This window comes from Peromyscus californicus, unplaced genomic scaffold (genome assembly GCF_007827085.1).
Source record: "Peromyscus californicus insignis strain IS unplaced genomic scaffold, ASM782708v3 Scaffold_5__1_contigs__length_169319896, whole genome shotgun sequence".
Taxonomy (NCBI): domain Eukaryota; kingdom Metazoa; phylum Chordata; class Mammalia; order Rodentia; family Cricetidae; genus Peromyscus; species Peromyscus californicus.
The window spans coordinates 87,754,728-87,772,683 of record NW_026294573.1 but is presented as its reverse complement, the minus strand read 5'-3'; the positions used below and the strand labels follow the sequence as shown (position 1 = coordinate 87,772,683).

Here is a 17,956-nt window from a genome sequence, read left to right as displayed (position 1 = left end):
TGCAAGTACTTTGAATTAAACTAGAGTTGGCAATTTTTCTTCTTAATGGCATGGCTTTTAATCTTGATGCTTCTTTATTTGGCAGTGAATCTTCCCTTGGAGTGAGGTTTTCTATCAAGTGGGAAGGGTAGGAAGGGACAGGTTTGAGTGATGAAGTGGGTGTACAGTAAACCTTTATTGAATTCAGGGACTGACTCTTGACAAGAAGAAGTTGGCTAATCCACTCTTGAGCAGTTGCGTGTAGATTTCCTACTTAGAAATACACTTCTCTGTGACAATGTACAGGAAATATGCTTTTATTTCAGATTACAAACCAGATTTAAGCTAAAACCACATATAACATATGCCCCCAAGTCTCAGGTGCTGTGTTTAATGTCAGTGTTTCAAAATTAAACCCTGAAGTTTCCAAAGGATTATTGAAATAATTTGCAAGTAGGACTTTTTTTTTTGTAGATTCCAACATATATCTGTACAGATATTTAGAGTTGTCTGTTTCTGAGATGGGGACCTGTTGTGCAGATCCCAGCATATATCTGTACAGATATTAAGAGTTGTCTGTTTCTGAGATGGGGACCTGTTGTGTAGCCCACACTGGCTAATGTAGCCCAGCCTGGCCTCAGGTTTCTCTCGCCTTAGTCTTCTGGATGCTGAGATCACACGTGTGTCACCACATCCAAGTTCATTACGGTTTGGATTCTTTTCCCTGGTCATTGTGGTGGGCGTCTTTTCAGGTGCTCCTTGGCTGCTTGTAGATTGTGGGAGAAATCGCCAACATTATTGCTCAATTGCTGAGCTTCATGAACATCACCCATTTAAAAAATGTATTTTTAAACATTTTAAAACTCAAACATTATTTATTGTATATAATTATTGTATACATGGTACTGTGGTACATGAGGATATTTTCACACAGATACATGTCCACTGAGCATATCCACCTTGCCACCTCCCATTAACCCCTTATTTCCCTGTACAAGTTCACGTCATCTATACATACGTGATTTTGCCCATGTATGTATAAAATCTAGGAGCCACATACAGGAGAAAACATTTGATAGTCCCCCCCCCCCCCATTGGCCTGATTCACTTACTATGGTTAATTACATCCAGTTGCTTGTAAATGACATAACTCCTTTGTGGCTGAAGAAGACTGTATAGGCACATTTTCTTCATCCATTCTGCCATTGTGGTCCTTAGCTTAGCTGTTGTGAATAGTCTGTGTGGTTCCCTGGCTGAGAGTCTTTCTGGCAGACACCCAGTTGTACAACAGGGTTATGTAGCAGATCTGCTTTCAGTTTTTTGTTTGTTTTGTGTTTTACAGATTTTATGCATGGATTAGACACATTAGTGATTAACTCTGAGTCAACAATAACGCAGTGGTTTCGCGTTAAGGAAAGAAATAAAAGCACTTCCCCTTGGTGTCATCTAACCAAGAGCGAGCCCAGATCTGAATTCTCCACCTCATGCTCCCCGTGTCTTCTGTCCTTTGTTGTGTGACATGAATCTGTGCCTGCCTGAAGGCTGTCTTTGTGAATCTGTCCCTGTGTCTGGGTCTTCTGTCTGTGTGTCTGTCAGTTTATGAGATGTGTGTCTGCTTAATCGAAGGGCCTCACTCCGTCTTTATTGAACGGCACAGAGAGCACACAGGAGAGGCAATGGGCTACTGTAGAGAAATCTTTAACGTTTTATAAGGATGAAGTCACTCGCTCCAACAGACCCACACTACAAACTACTGTAAATATTGTTTATCAACCAATATCCATAAATGTTGCTGTCAGCCTTCATGGTAGATTTGAGGAAGTTGCTCTCAACTTCTGTATTTGCTGCTTTCAGCAAAGGACACACATGCATTGTTCTGGGTCAGGGTCATGGAAGAGTATGTAACTGAAGATTACAGTTATGAGCCAGGTGGTGGTGGCACAGGCCGTTGACCCAGCACTCAGGAGGCAGAGGCAGGCGGATCTCCGAGTTCTAATCCAGCCTGGTCTACAGAGTGAGTTCCAGGACTGCCAAGGCTACACAGAGAAATCTTGCCTCAAATAAAAACCAAAACAATAAAAACAAAAAGATTATAGCTGTGCATTAGTTTAGATTGTAAAGGGTGATTACATGAGAAATCCAAGGCAAGTAAGGATGATTGTTCCATTGTCGCTTAGGAGCAGGCTAAGCAGTTCTAGTACACAGTAGGCTAGCTGGTAGACTTAAGGTGTATTGTTAACTCTGGCTGTGTGGTCTAGCCAACGTTCTAGCCTCTTAGACTGCAAGAGATATTTTTAGAATATTTCATTGCCACAGTTTTGTTCTTTGTTTTTGTCTTTGAGACAGTCTTATTGTACAGCCTTGGCTGTCCTGGAACTCAGAGATCTGCCTGGCTCTGCCTCCCAAGTGCTGGGATTAAAAGTGTGTGCCACCACCGCCCGGCCCTTTTTCTTTTCTTGTTCTTTCTTTTCTTTTCTTGTTCTTTCTTCTCTTCTCTTCTCTTTTCTCTTCTTTTCTTTTCTTTTGGACATGGCGTCTTTCACAGGCTAGGAGCTCACTGAATAGGCTAGGCTGACTGCCCAGCCCGCCCCGGTGTTACCCACATACCACTACACCTGGCTCTTCTTTTAACGTGGGCTCTGGGACTTGAACTCAGATCCTTGTGCTTTCACAGCAGGCACTTTACCAACTAAGCCATCTCCCCAGCCCCTGCTTTCTTGTCTTAGATGTTGTCTTCCATCTTTCTCTTTATAATATCTGGGCGATTTAAAGATGGTCCAGCTGCATTTTCTGGACAGATGTTGACGTCTCAGTAGTTCAGGGGCTGTGCTATAGTGTTTTGTTCTATGCATATGAAGCTGACAGGGCTGTTGGGACTTGCTACAGCTGCGTTTCCCAGAAGTCTTTGTGTTGATGATAGCATAAAGAACTAACACTCGGGGATGTGGTGGCGCATGCCTTAATGCCAGTGCTCAGAGGTAGGTGGATCTCTGAGTTCAAGGCCTGCCAGGTCTACAGGGTGAGTTCTAGGATAGCCAAGACTACAAGAGAAACCTTGTCTTGGGGGAAAAAAAAAGACCTCACAGATTAAGAGCTACCATTCTTGGGCTAGAAATATACCTCAGTTGGTAAAGTACTTTGCATAAAATGGTATGGTGGGATATACCTGTGATCTCAGTGTCCAGTTGGAGTCAGGGGGTAAGAGTTCAAGGTCACCTTCAGATACACAGCGAGTTTGAAACTAGCCGGGACTGCATGAGATCCTGCCTCAAAAAAAAAATAATAAAATAAAAAAATAAATAGAAAGAAAAACAAACAGATAGCACCCAGCACTGTTCTTGGACAGACGGGCAGTAGAAATTTGCTGGCCTGGTGAGTTTTTCTTGCACCGTCTTAATTGGTCTATTTCTCTCCTGTTTTATAGCCACTTCCTGAGAAGTTTGTGGTGAAAGGTGTCGTGGACCGTTTTTCAGAAGAGTTTGTGGAGACCAGAAGAAAAGCTTTGGATAAATTTCTAAAAAGGATTACAGATCACCCCGTGCTCTCTTTCAACGAACATGTCAACGTGTTCCTCACTGCTAAGGTACAGGCAGAGCTTCGTGTGTTTCCCTGTACATGATCACTGTTGGGCTTCTTCTCAGACAACCGCTTTGGTCTTTCACGAGCCTCTTCCGTGAACGGCCCTCTGAGGTGGGCTCCATCAAGGCCCCCTACGTCCTTGGTGCCCATTGCATTGGCATGGTTCCTGTCTTAGAATCCAGGTGGGAAACGGGCTGCCTCTCTTGCTGAGGCAGTGGAAGCCGGTATTCTCACTTGCCGAAAGCAGACGTGTCCAGTAAACACTTCTTGGCAGTGTGAGTAGGTGAGGCTTACTCACAATAGGCACAAAAGAGGAAGAATACTGGGCATTTGGTGAGAGTGTTCTTCAGGGCTGGCACGATGGTTCAGTGGGTCATGTGTTGGCCACGGAAGCCTAAGGAGCCAAGTCTTCTCTCCAGGACCCACATAAGGGTGGAAAGACCCAGAGACCTCTACATGCCACCCACACACCAAGGTTCACACACCCCACACACCAAGGTTCACACACACACACACACACACACACACACACACACACACACTCAAAATAATACATTGTAAGAGTGTTTTCTGTAAAAACCTGTGGTGGACACAAAGGTCCTTGTGCCCACAGAGCACAGGGAACCAGGAATATTAAACACACAGGGGCCTCTCCTCAATGGAGGAATTACCTGTTTTCCACCCAGAAGGCTGGGAGTGGACACTGTTAACAACCTGGCGACCTTTTTGTTATCTGTGGAGGCACATCTCATCCACTGTCTTAGGGTTTCTGTTGTTGTGAAAAGACCCCATGACCACAGCAACTCTTATAAAGGAAAACATTTTGTTGGGGTGACTTGCTTGCTGTTTCAGGGGTTCAGTCTGTTATCATGATGGGGAGCATGGAGGCATGCAGACAGATGTGGTGCTGGAGCTGAGAGCCCTTCGTCTTGCAGGCCACAGGAAGTTGACTGAGACACTGGGCAATATCCCGAGCATAGGAAACCTCAAAGCCCAACCCACAGTGCCACACTTCCTCCAACAACGCCATACTCCAACAAAGCCACACCTCATAATAGTACCACTCTATGAGATTATGAGGGTCAATTACATTCAAACTACTACATCCACCTTTTGCTATAGAGGCAGACCTCACCCAAACCGGAATGCTTATCCCAGACTCTACCCTCCCTAGAACAGTATCTTTAGCCCCTAGTTAATAGAACCCATCCTTAGGGAGGATGTTACATGCACTTTCTGGCCTCTGTGCTGTCTCGGTCAGAGACCACACTAGATTCCATTCCCTTTAGCTGTAGAACCCACACTCATGGTCACATGTACTTTGCAAAGGAGTTCCTATGTAATCACACCTTAAGCTTTATTATGCACCTGGAATTGGGATGATTGTTGCCTGGAACCCTTCCCCCAAATTTTGCTGTGTTTTAAATATGCAGACAATGAACCGCCTGGCGTCAGATGCCCCAGGTCTGATCCGGGTTGACGAAATTAATAATCTGAGCAGAGTGTTCATTCTCACCTCTGCCTTTACACCTTCGGCTCCCTCACAGGCCCTGTAAATAACTGTAGCTTCATTATTCAGACAAGGAAACTGAAGTTCAGAGAGATTAAACTCGTTCAGTTGGCGACATCACTAGTACTGGAATTGGGTCCGAGGCTCTTAGCCTCAGTTTCCACCTGTATCCCAAGGCCTGGCCATTGCTTGCTGGCAGCTGTCACCTCTTAGGTGGTTTCCAGCCTGTTGCTAGAGACTGCTCTAGCTCAAGTCGCTTGCTCACCGGCCTTGTGTTTTGCTTGCTCTTGGCAGAACTGGCCTGCAGTCTAAGGTCCTGCACTCTCACGTGCAGAGCTGGGGTCACATGCTCAGACTCTCAGGCGGCTTCTCCCAAGCCAACCCATTTAGTTTCAGATTCCTGCATTCTAGCCATATATAGAGTACACTCTAATGACAGGTATTGAGGTCTAAGTACTGTCCATTTTACTTTAATAAAATGACAGGAAAACAGAGACATCTGTACAGATAGCAACTGCTGTCATTTAAGGCTTCTGGAAGATTCTGTTTGCCACTCATGGAAACTATCTGCAAAGTCCTTTAAGTTTTTGTTTTCAAGTCAGTCGATGGCAGCCAGTGCACTAGCTCCCCCTACAGGTTGGACGTGTTAAATGTAAGCATTTCTCAGTGTACTGATGCTTGGGCAGGCTTCTTCAAGTTTCTTTTTCTCCCAAAGTGCAAGTCGGTTCTCAGGTTGCAGGTCCTTTGTCCAGTAGCCTCAGGCTGTCCTCATTACTGAATGAAGTGGGAGAGGGTTGTGGCTTGGATTCCTGGTCCTTAGGAATCTGCATGAAGAATGAGCAGAAATAGTGTGTGTCTCAGAGAGAGGTGAACTGAGATCTCTGGGCTAAACAGTATGACAGATTTTTTAAGATGTATAATATGGTCCTGCGGTGTCTCCATCGAAATCCTGTTCCATGTAAGTGAATGCAGGAGAGCAGCCCTTAAACACAGAGTTCTACCCGGGCTTGGCGTGGTGTATACTTTTAATCCCAGCATTTGGGAGGTGGAAGCAGAAGGATTAAGACAGGGTCATCCTTAGCTATGTAGTGAATTGAAGGCCAGCCTGGGCTACATGAGCCCCTGCCTGAAGAAACAGAAAACAAAACCAGGAAGAAAAAAACTGTAGCCCCATTTGAGTATCACTTGCCAAACTACACACACCAAATAACTCATCTTTTCTTACAAAAAAATTAACTGTGATAAAATATATATGATGTGAAACGTATTTTCTTTCTTTTTATTTTATTTTTTTTTTATTTTTTTTTCTTAAATTTTATTTATGTATGTATTTTTCTTAGGTATGAGTGCTCTGTCTGCATGCATGCCAGAAAGAGCTATAGATCCCATTACAGATGGTTGTGAGCCACCATGTGGTTGCTGGGAATTGAACTCAGGACCTTTGGAAGAGCAGCCAGTGCTCTTAACCGCTGAGCCATCTCTCCAGCCCCTTTCTTTCTTTTTAAAAGATTTATTTATTATGTATATAGTGTTCTGCCTGCAGGCCAGAAGAAGGCACCAGATCCCATTATAGATGGCTGTGAGCCACCGTGTGGTTGCTGGGAATTGAACTCAGGACCTCTGAAAGAGCAGTCAGTGCTCTTAACCTCTGAGCCATCCCTCCGTGTTTTCTTAACCATTTCTACAGGCCAGTAATGTTAAGTATATTCACACTGCTATGCAAACATTCTCCAGAACTCTTCTAGAACTTTCCAGTCTTAACAAATCTGAAACTCTACACATGAGACAAGAGCTGTTTCTCCTCACCCAACTCTTCCATATTTTCCTTTGACATACTGTTGTGTGAACCCCCCTGGGGAGATGTCAGCAAACATCTCTTCCTCCTCCAGATAGGGCGCCAATGACAGACCAACATAACGATGCCTCCAAAGCCGAGCTCCACAAACCAGTGGGTTCATTGGGTTTTGTTTACAGAGCCTGGGGAAAGGGTCACATACAGCAGAATGATTAAATCAACCACACAACAAAAGAGTCTCACCCCAGTGTATGTTCCTGTGGTTGCATAGATGAGTATTGCCTTCCATTAACTTCCTGTGCTGTATATAAATAAGCTCACTCCCACCACAAAGGAGAATTCCATACAACTGGGAGGGAGGTCTAGGAAGGAGTGGCTGGAGTCTCAGCTGAGGGTCTGATGGCTTCCTCCTGTGAGTAGCAACAGGCCTGACCTGTGGGTCCCTGGGTAGTCATAGCTGTCGATGAAGGCGCTAAGCTTCAGGCAGTGTCTTACAGCATGGAGTGAGTCTAAGTTCTTATACTTTTGGTTGTGAGCCTAGCCTTTAACGGCTGAGCCATCGCTCCAGCCCGAGTCTAAGTTCTTAGATGAACCACCTATATGCAGTATTTGTGGAGACAGTCCTCTTGGGGATGACATGCCCTTCCTTATCCCAAACTAGACATGTCTCCAAGAAGAAGCCAGTAGTGCTGGGAGTGTGAGGAAGCTTGGTGGACTGCGTAGGTGTGGACTGCGTAGGCGTGGCCTTCATTTGTGGTGGAATGGATGCGTCGGTTAGATAGGTGCCACTAATAATTCCATCCACTTGTTAGTTGACTTACCTCAGGCATGTGACTTTTGTTTGAAGGGGAGAGTGTGAAGTCGAGCAAGCCACTTGAGTCTAGTCTCGAAAGTAAGTCTCCTGTGGAAGGAACTCCAAGAACCCAGCAACAGAGAGGCCTCAGTGACAGCCCTGAGAAGGCCTGGTGCCTTTCGGGAGGCTTCCTGTCAGGACGTCAGGATGGGAGATGGAAGCTTTAGAATGTTCTCCCAGCTGCCTGACTTGGAAGGGAAATGAGATGGAGAGGCCCGAGAGGGATTGATGTTGTTCTCAGGTGGGCATGGCAGCCTTGCCGCTCAGCAGTCATTCATTCTTTACCAGGGCAGGTCATGAGAAAGCCATAGCCTTGCTCAGAATCCCCCTCTGTGAACTGGGGGTGAATGCTCTGTTTGTAGTGCTGTGGATATGAGCAACATACCAGCACCTTCTGTAAACCCATTTTTGAAGGTGATACGGGACAGCGTAAAGATAGAGTTCAGTAATGGGCACAGGCTTGTTTCCAAGATGAGCTTATACACTTTCAGTTTGTTGCTGGTTTGAGAGGGGGCCTGTGGTGGTTTGGATAAGAATGACCCCCATAGGCTCTTGTATTTGAATGCTTAGTCATCAAAGAGTGGAAAGGATTGGGAGGTGTGGCCTTGTTGGGGAAAGTGTGTCACTGGGGGTGGGCTCCGAGATTTCAAAAACCCACACCAGGCCCAGTGTCTGTCAGTCTGTCTGTCCCACCCTGCCCAAGAGATCAGGATTTCTCTCTTCTCTTCTCCTCTTCTCTCCTCTCCTCCGCAGCCCTCCTGTTCCCTTCCCAGCCCTCTCCTTTCCCTCCCTCTCTCTGCCAGTGGATCAGGATGTGGATCTCAGTGACTTCTCCAGCACCATGCATATTACCATGTTCCCTGCTATGATGAGAACGGACTAACCCTCAGAAATTGTGAGCAAGCCCCAGTTACATGCTTTCTAAGTGTTGTTGTAGTCACGGTGTCTCTTCACAGCAATGGAACAGTGACCATGATAGGGCCTCACTTTGTAGCCAATGCTAGCTCAAACTCCTGATCCTCATCCCTCAGCCTCCCAAGTGCTGGAGTCATGGGCATGCGCCACCAGCTCAGCCCTGAGAGCTGTTTGTCTGTCTGTCTGTTTGTGGGACAGGGTCTTACTGTATAGACTAAGCTGGCCTTGAACTCACAGAGATCCACCTGCCTCTACCGCCTGAGTAATGGGACCAAAGGTATGCACCACTACGCTGAACACTGTGTCTTTTTAAATTTGGATACAAGAGGTTTAAAGGTTCAACCCATTTCCCACTTTTGCCTTGACCCACGGGAAATTCAGAGTTTAAAATTTGCCGGGCGGTGGTGACGCACGCCTTTAATCCCAGCACTCGGGAGGCAGAGCCAGGAGGATCTCTATGAGTTCGAGGCCAGCCTGGACTACCAAGTGTGTTCCAGGAAAGGCGCAAAGCTACACAGAGAAACCCTGTCTCGAAAAATCCAAAAAAAAAAAAAAAAAAAAATTGTTTGCAGTGACAGTTCACCTGAGTTTCCTAGCAGCATGTCTGCTGTTTCTTCTTAGCGCCCTACCCTCCACCCTCTCCTTCCTTATATGGCTCTAGTTGAGTCTGAGTGAGGGAATGGAATGAATCTTTGGGCGTTTAATTTTGTGCTAAGACAGCACAGGGCATTTTTTACCAGAGGTTTTAAAAGTTTTGTTAGAAAGAGTGTTGCATTTAAAGGCAGTGGGTAGATTTGCCCAGAGGGTCTGGGGCCTAGCCATGTTGACAGGGAAGCTGGACATGAACATATGGATGTGAGTCTGGGGGTCTGTTGTAGAGTGCTGTTCTCCAAACAGAACAGCCATCATCTTGTCAGAGCAGCCATGACTTTTTGCAAGAGACCCTCAAGAGTGGGGCCTGGTGCTTGCTGTTCCCTCAAAGAAGGATAGGCATGTGTGTGGTGGGTGGGGTGGGGGGGGGTCTTCATTGGACCCTCCCTTGAACCCAGCCACTCCCTCCTTCACTTTACAGCCAGCTGTATATGATTCTTCCTGATTGCACGTGGCCTCATGGTCTTGGGAGATGCTAGAAGTTTAGCTGAGGGAGGCTATCCATGTTTTTGGCTCTGGGGATGTCCTCATCCGTGCTGGAGTGAGACTTTCTTGTGTGTGTGGCCCCTCGCTCTTGTAAGTGACCCCTCCCCTGTACTCTGTAAGCTCAGTGAACTGACTGGCCCCTCAGTTTGGACATCGGACTTGTGCTTTGGTTTGCCCTATAAGGGTAGATAGGTGTTTGTTTGGCCTCCCGGGGAAAGAGTTCCTACATGGGCCTGTGATGTGTGTGTGGCCCTGACAGCTCCTGCTTTCTAGTTCTTCTATTTCCAGTAGTCACTGGCTTCAGGTGTCCTTAGCCCTAGCTGTGTGACCAAGATGGCACTTTGTTGTCTGCAGGACCTGAATGCCTACAAGAAGCAGGGGATAACACTGCTGACCAGAGTGGGTGAGTCCGTCAAGCATGTCACGGGAGGCTATAAGCTGAGGAGTCGGCCTCTGGAGTTTGCAGCCATCGGCGACTACTTAGACACGTTTGCACTCAAACTGGGAACCATCGATCGGATAGCCCAGCGGATCATCAAAGAAGAAATAGGTGAGCTCTTTGTTGAGACTGATGGTACCCAGAGCAGCAGGAATGGCATTCACATGTGCCAGGCTGAAACAACCTGCAGAAATGCCACAGTGACAGAATCAGGTCTTACTCTGCTTAAAATCCAAATACGAAGCGGGAGGAGCTGGTTGTGACAAGAATGTAATTTTGCACTCGGACCTTGTCCTGCACCCAGCCTGGTGCTTTTCCCATGCTCTCCATCCACAGGGCTGATGATTACAGAAATGAACTTAACAGAGAGATGGTTCACAAGAACAGTGTGGGGACCTGTGTTTGCCAAGGTTGTGACCCAGTGAGCTTTTGAACTTGGTATCTACTCCGTCACTCTGCCCTGCTTCACTTCACATCCTCTTCTGAGCCGAGGAGTTGCTCAAGCCTAAGTCTGTCCGTCCTTATCACTACCATTGCCTGTGTGTCTTACCCTTCCCCTGTCATGGCCACCTGATTAACCACATCCCAGTAACAGGGGGGCACTTTGTTCCCTTCCATAGGCCAGACACCTGAACAATGATAATTATCACACCAAGACATGAAACTCGTCACACAGGTGTTTAAAACACCTCAGTTACTGCCATTTCCTAATAGTTAAACAACAGCAACCACATTCTGTTAAAAATGGCAGGAATCCTGGTAACAAGGGAAGGGCCAGATAATAATTGTTTTCTTAGTCCGTGTAACCATTGATGGACCATTGGGCGAGGGACTGAGTCAGACCGCATCTCTTTCAGCAAAGTGTTCCCTGTAATCCCGTTGTTTTTCCACGTGACTGATTTGTTTTCTTTCAAAAAGATCCCCCTGCCGAGTACTAGAGACATGACGCAGGTTAAGAGCACTTGTTGCTCTTGCAGAGGACCTGGATTCAGTTCCTAGCACCTACCTGGTGGCTCACAACCACCTATAACTCCACTTCCAGGGGATCTGAGGCCCTCTGCACCTATATGAAAACCCCACCACACACACACACACACACACACACACACACACACACACACACACACACTGCAAAGTATTGCACTTGCAGCATGGGTCAAGGTGATTATTTTCAAAGAAGTTCTCTGGGTTTGGCTCTTAGCCATTTCCCCCATAAGGCATTTTGGTTTCTAGTAACAAGAATCCTAGATATTCAAATGTTAGTAACTTACGGTAGCTTGGAGACAAATGTTAGGAATATATTACATGCAAAGGAAGGGGTGCCCAGGAAAGAGAACAGCCAAGGCTGTGCACCCTCATGCAGAGGGGTCTCTGTCGTGGAGTCCTAAATCAGTCATAGCAGTGAGAGCTCACCAACCAAGTGGCTTCTCTTCCTATAGAGTACCTGGTAGAGCTGAGGGAATATGGGCCTGTGTATTCCACGTGGAGCGCCTTGGAAGGAGAGCTGGCAGAGCCCCTGGAAGGTGTTTCGGCCTGCATTGGGAACTGCTCCACAGCCTTGGAAGAGCTGACCGATGACATAACAGAGGAGTTTCTACCAGTGCTCAGGGAATACATTCTCTACTCTGACTCCATGAAGGTAAGCTGGCTTGCTTTTTGCACACTCATCAAAAGGCTCTGAATTATTGCATGTGGTACTTGTCTCTTCTCTGCAGTTGGGAAGACTGATACCACAGACATATAAATAGAACGTGTGGTGAACAGAGGGTGTGATTTAAGTGGAAGGAAAGATCGGAAGACATTTTCAATCAGAGTTCTCATATTGAGAAATGAGATGCTGTGGGAGAATGATGGTTAGATAACTTTCGGAACTTAAAAACATGATTTGTTGGGGCTGGAGAGATGGCTCAGTGATTGAGAGCACTGGCTGCTCTGCCAGAGGATCTGAGTTCAGTTCCCAGCACCTACATGGCAGCTCACAACTGTTTGTCGATCCAGACCAGGAATCCACTTCTAGCCTCCTCAGGGAACGGGCACAGACATACAAGCCAGCAGAGCACCCATACACATAAAAATTAATTAATTGAAGAAAGCACATGATTCGTTAAATAAAATTGGTAAAGTTGGAAAATGTGGTTGAGGAAATCTTAGAAAGCAAGACCAAAAGAAGTAGTTGGACAGTAAAACACGACTGCAGATATGCAGAGCTGTGGCAGAAGGTGAGGGGCAGTGCGGCGTTAACCTCAAGGCTCAGCATCTTTCGGAGAATTCCTGACTGAGGGAACAGGAATAACCAAGGGAAGACAATTAGGAAAGAGGTAGTACAATAAAATCTCCCAAACCTGAAGATACGAGTCTTTTGAGTAAAAAGAATTGCTAGTTGTCCTGCAAAATGGGTAAGAAGAGAACCAGTCCAGCCAGTGCCATTGTGTGCTTAAGGGAGAAAGAGGTAATATAGAAAAGTGTGAGAGTGAGTACGGCTTTGGTTAGTGGTGGCGAGTGAGAAAAACCAGCTGTGAGGACACACAGATCTGTAGATCTCTCTAGCATAAGGATGGAGATGTTCTCATGCCCCGCATAGGGCTCATAGAGCCTGGTTGAGAACACAGCTTCAGGGCACTCCTGTGACGGTGGCACCAGGTAGAGAAAGGATCTGTCTTCCTAACAGCATGAGAAGATGCATGGCTCTGTGTTGGAAGCCCACCTCCAAGCAGCCCCTTCAGGTAGCCAAGGATAGCCCTGAACTCCTGATCCTCCCACTTAAAAACAGGTACGTACTGAGTACTAACTGACTTCCAGGCATACGTCACCGTGCCTGGCTCAGAGGTGATGTATAATAATAATAATAATAATAATAATAATAATAATAATAATAATAATATAATAATAATTTGATGATTATTGGAATAGAAGCTGAAAACCTAAAACTTCTGGCCCTAAACCTGCAGCTTCTTCTCATCCGTTACATTGCTTTTAAATGCAGATACATAGAGAGAGGAAGAACTTTTAATTGTGTGGCTGAAGCAAGTACAGGAAGGCATCCTAAATTATTTAAATGAACCAAAACATTTTTCACTTTGCTTACAAGGTTAACAGCGCTTGCTTTTGTAAACACAGAATAAATTTTTATACTCCTTGGTATTTGTCTGGATTTGACTCTTATACACACACCCTTCATCAGGATGCTCCCCAACCTTGCTCAGACAGAATCCAATGCACGCACAGTTTCAGGGTATTGTACAGATTGTTCTATTCTAGCATGTGGCAAATGCGTTGATATTCAGTATACATTTGTTCTTAGAACAGGATTTTAAATTGTTGTTAAGCAAAGCTTTACCTGGTGTCTTAATTAAGACATGGCGTACACTGTGAGGCCAGAGCAGCTGACGTCACACGGTAAAGAGGTGTTGGCTTTTCTCTTCCTTCACCGCATGTGTGAAGCACTGTACTGAGCTTCTTGATCACTGATCCCCAAAATACTGCAGTCAGGTTAATGGGGCGGGGAGAAGGATCGTCTCCGGTGTGGTAGGGAAGGGCATGGCGAAAGGAAGTGTTGCTGGCCGTGTCTGAAACCCAAGCTCTGGCCCAGGGCCAGCTGAGGGAAGCTGCTAGGAAAAGAGGTCGCCTGCTGGCCCCTTTGGCCCCAGAAAGACACCCCTGCAGACTGCTCAGGGGTGCACAGGGGTGTCCTGACAACAAAGTCTAAGATGGTTGGGGTGGGAGGGGCTTCAGCGACTGTCAGAGAGTGACGTGTGGCTTTATTGGCTCCCTTGCCATTGAATATTCATGCTGCCTAAAAACCCTTTTCCATATTTTACTCTCCAAGAGAGTCCTGTAGTTCTTCTTTCCAGAAAACTTTCTGATATTTTTTCTTATTCAAGACAGGCCTCTCCTTGTAGCACTGGCTGTCCTGGAACTCAGTGTACAGACCAGGTTGGCCTCGGACTCACAGAGATCCGCCTGCCTCTGCCCCCTGAGTGCTAGGATTAAATGTGCATGCCACCGCCCAGATGTTTTAGATTCGTGAGGGAAACTTTGGTATTTGTTAGGAAAACTGAAATTGAGAGGGAGCTTAGTCGAGGACTGGAGACCACCTTTTCCCCCTCCACCTGCTGATGGGCTTTAGGACCAGGAAGGCCCTGCTGGCTTGGCTCTGATGGTAGTTACTGGTACTAGCTTTGACTGAACCAAAGTGAGTCTTTGAGGAAGCCTCTTGGCAGCTGCTGGAGCCCTCTTTCCTGTCCCACAGTTTATGAGCTCACAGCCTCTCCAGGGGGAGACACGGACTTGCTCTCAGGAGGAGACGCATTGTGCTCTCTGGTGTATACTCACAATTGTGGTGTTTTCTGGGAAAAAATCCAGTGTTGATACTGAAAGTCAAACCACAGATTGTGCCCCTGATTCCTCCAGGTGGTTTTCTCATTGTAGGCAAAGGCTGTTTGCCACAAATGCACCATTGGCACTGTTAGTTCATTGTGAACGTTTTGGGTGACAGGTATCGCGTTTGTATTGTTTGATAATTCTGTTGTAGAAAATTTCAAACATGTCCAGAAATTGAAAGTCTGGCAAGCCCACCTCACGTGTTCAAGAGTTACCTACTCCCACCCCACCCCCTAGTGTTCTAAAGTGAATCCTAAGCATCATTATAATTTTGTAGAAAAATACTTAGCACCTCAAATATACATGCTCCTATAGTCAAGTAAAAAAAAAAAAAACACATCATTATCACAACTGCTACAAACTAAAGCCAAGGGCTGGGTAGCTCAGTGGTGGAACACTTGTCTAGCATGTTTGAGAACCAAGGTTCAACCCCTCAGCACTGTGGGAAAAATCATGAACAATTACTGGGTTGGGGAGATGACTGGGTGTGGGGAGTTGGCTAAGAGTACTTTCTATGAAAGCTTGGGGAACTGAGTTTGGATTTCTGGTACCCACATAAGCCAGGTATGGCTCCATGCATCTGTAACCCAGTGCTGGGTGGCGGTAGGGGGTAACAGAAACAGGAGCATTACTGGGGCTTGCTGAATGCTAAACCTATAAACTCCAGGTTCTGTGAGAGACCTTGTCTTAGGAGAATAAGGTGGAGACTGATAGAGGGGGATACCTAGTGTCCTCCTCTGGGCTCTGTGTGCACGAACATGGGTGTGCATTGTAACACAGACACACACACACACACTTTTAAAAACAGTTTCTTACTATGGTCACCTATCCAGTAGTGCTCAAATTGTCTCACACGATTTTTATAGTCCTCCCTCCCAAACCCATCAGAATCTGTATATTCATTGGGAGGTTTCTTAAATGTTTGAAAATCTCTTTCCATCTTTTCTTTTTCCTCACAATTTTCTTGTTAAAAGTGAGCACAGAGCTGAGTCCCTAGCCTTCTCTTCATCTGAAGTTCCAGATTCGTGCGACCACTTAAAATCCTGCTGAAGGGCTCAGCGTCTGCAAACGGCACCCAAGAGAAGCCGTTCTGATTCTCTTCACCCTGTCCCCCAGCCCTCCGCAGTCCTCCCCATGTTTGTCCCTGTTTTGCTTTTCCTGGGTGACACTTCATGCCGCCCCAATACCGCTGGCGTGCTTCTTGTCCACCTCCTCTCTGGCATGGGAGCACCGTGAAGGCAAAAGTGTTTTGTTCTGTTCTCTGGCCCTAGGTTGATGAATCATGATTCTGAAAGGCGGAAGTTGAGGAGGAAAGCTGGTGTCCTCGAGAGAGGCTCACGTGGCTTGTGTTCGTCCATCGGAGGCGGGGACCTCTCTGGAGATGGAGCTTCCTGGCTCTTTCGTTCCCATATCAACCCCCTCTTACAGTCATAAGCTGGTTTGGCCAGTTGTATCCCCAGAGACTGTGTGTTTGGAATGGGGAGCCATCTTTAACATGGCCAGCAGTGTGTAGAGGATTCCCCTTAGAAGATACCCAGCCTTCAGCATGGCTGGGTTGTGGTCAGGCTGTGAAACCCTAAGTCAGAAGATGGTGGACACTGAGATGCTACTGTCCTGTCACCCCGCAGTGTGACACCCTGTACTGTCACCATGCCGAGTCTCCTCATTTAGAGAGTAGGCTCTGTGTCCTTCGCCTCCACCAGGTTGCCGGGAGCCTTTCATGTTGTCTGGTGATCATGGGATGTAAGCCCAGGTCCTCCCCTGAGCCTGCTCATGAAGACAGCATCTATTTGCTCCAGGGGAGATTGAGCGGCAGAGGCGTGGACAGAAGAGCAGCCCAGACTAGCTGGGTCTGGGCTTCTCTTGCCTTCTTTGTGGAATGGGGTAAACAGTTGCCCTTTAGACTGTGGTGACCATCTAGGGTGGATGCATCTTCTCTCACTTCCCTCCCTTCAAGGGTCTTGGCACCCTCAACAAAGTGACATAATACAAACCAGGGAGAGAAAACCACACTCTGGGCTGACAGCCTAAGGCCTTTCTCAAGAATGTTGGTTCGGAGATTCTGGTCACACCAACAGAGCACCTGTCTGTGGGGCTTCATTCCTTGACGTGCTAGACTGAAAATGCCTGCCTTTTCCAATAAGATGTGCAGCGTTCTGTGAAGGGAGTATACACACACACACACGCTGGATAAGATGCCGTCGCTCCCACAGACAGCGTCGTGAGTTTATGAGGATGGTTTTCAGTACTCCTAGTACCAGACAGGTAGATTTAGATTATAGCCCAGACTTTGTGAAATCAGAAATCCTTGTTATTTTCCTTTGTTTTGTTTTATAGGGTTAGCTGTTCAATGTGGTAGCCACTGGCCATATATGATGATGTATTTGACTTTAAATTTAATGAAATGAATAAAATTCAGGGCTGGAGAGATGGCTCAGTGGTTAAGAGCACCTGCTGCTTTTGCAGAGGACCCAAATTATGGTTCCACCACCCACGTCAGATGCTCGCAACTGTTTATAACTCAAGCTTCAGGGGGATCTGACACCTCTGGTCCTGGTGGGAACCTGCATTCACACACACACACACACACACACACACACACACACACACACACACCCCTGTTTCTTCAGTCACATGAGCCACGTGCCAGGTTCTTGACAGGCAGATGGGGCTAGTAACTGCTGTGTTATAGACCATTTCCCTCACAACAGAAAGCTCCGTTGGAGACATGCATGAGTGTGGAGAGTGAGCATCAGAGCGCTTACGAGAAAGAAGACTGGCCCACCTGGAGAGAAGGAGTGATTACAGTTATATATTCTCCAAAGTAAATTCCTCAGGAGAGGACGTGGGGCTCCCAGTGTGGATGATTTCTTTTAGAAGATGGGCCGTAGAGTGCCCTCAGACATTTAGGCACTCAGCACTTTTGAACACATCCCCAGGGACACCAAGTGCCTAACAGTTCAGGAATGGGTCCTTCTTGCCCTGACTCCATGCCGTGTTGGAAGGTCCCTGTGTGGAGTTTATGATTAGAACCTGTCTTGGTAACTTGTGGCTTCTGAGTCGGTGGGTAAGAAGGCTCTCACCATTCCTGGTTTGCCATTTTCTGATGTACCTGAGGAAGGTTGAGGGGAAGAACTGAGATGTCTTTTTCTACTGTGGACTCTTGTGTCTGGCACTGTAGGGTCTGGGCAGCCGGGCTAAGATTGGGGAGGGAAGGGAGCCCAGGGCACAGGCTCAAGGTGCCATTCACTCTCAGGTGCTCCTTGCTAGTGTAGACTGAAGAGTGAACACGCCTTTACACTTCTCACGTGAGCACCTACCTGCCTTGCCTCTGTCCCTCCCAGGCTGGCTGTCATTGAGTCCATTTGC

General features: G+C 46.7%; 1 protein-coding gene across 1 annotated transcript in view; it reads left to right on the top strand.

Moving 5' to 3' along the window:
* The window catches only part of Snx30 (sorting nexin family member 30), a 106,403-nt gene that overhangs the window by 68,658 nt on the left and 19,789 nt on the right, over positions 1-17,956 (top strand). Inside the window, exons 4-6 of the mRNA XM_052715977.1 lie at positions 3,404-3,562; positions 10,123-10,318; positions 11,647-11,846. Of these exons, the coding sequence (XP_052571937.1) occupies positions 3,404-3,562; positions 10,123-10,318; positions 11,647-11,846 (555 nt within the window). The remainder of the gene's footprint in view (positions 1-3,403; positions 3,563-10,122; positions 10,319-11,646; positions 11,847-17,956) is intronic.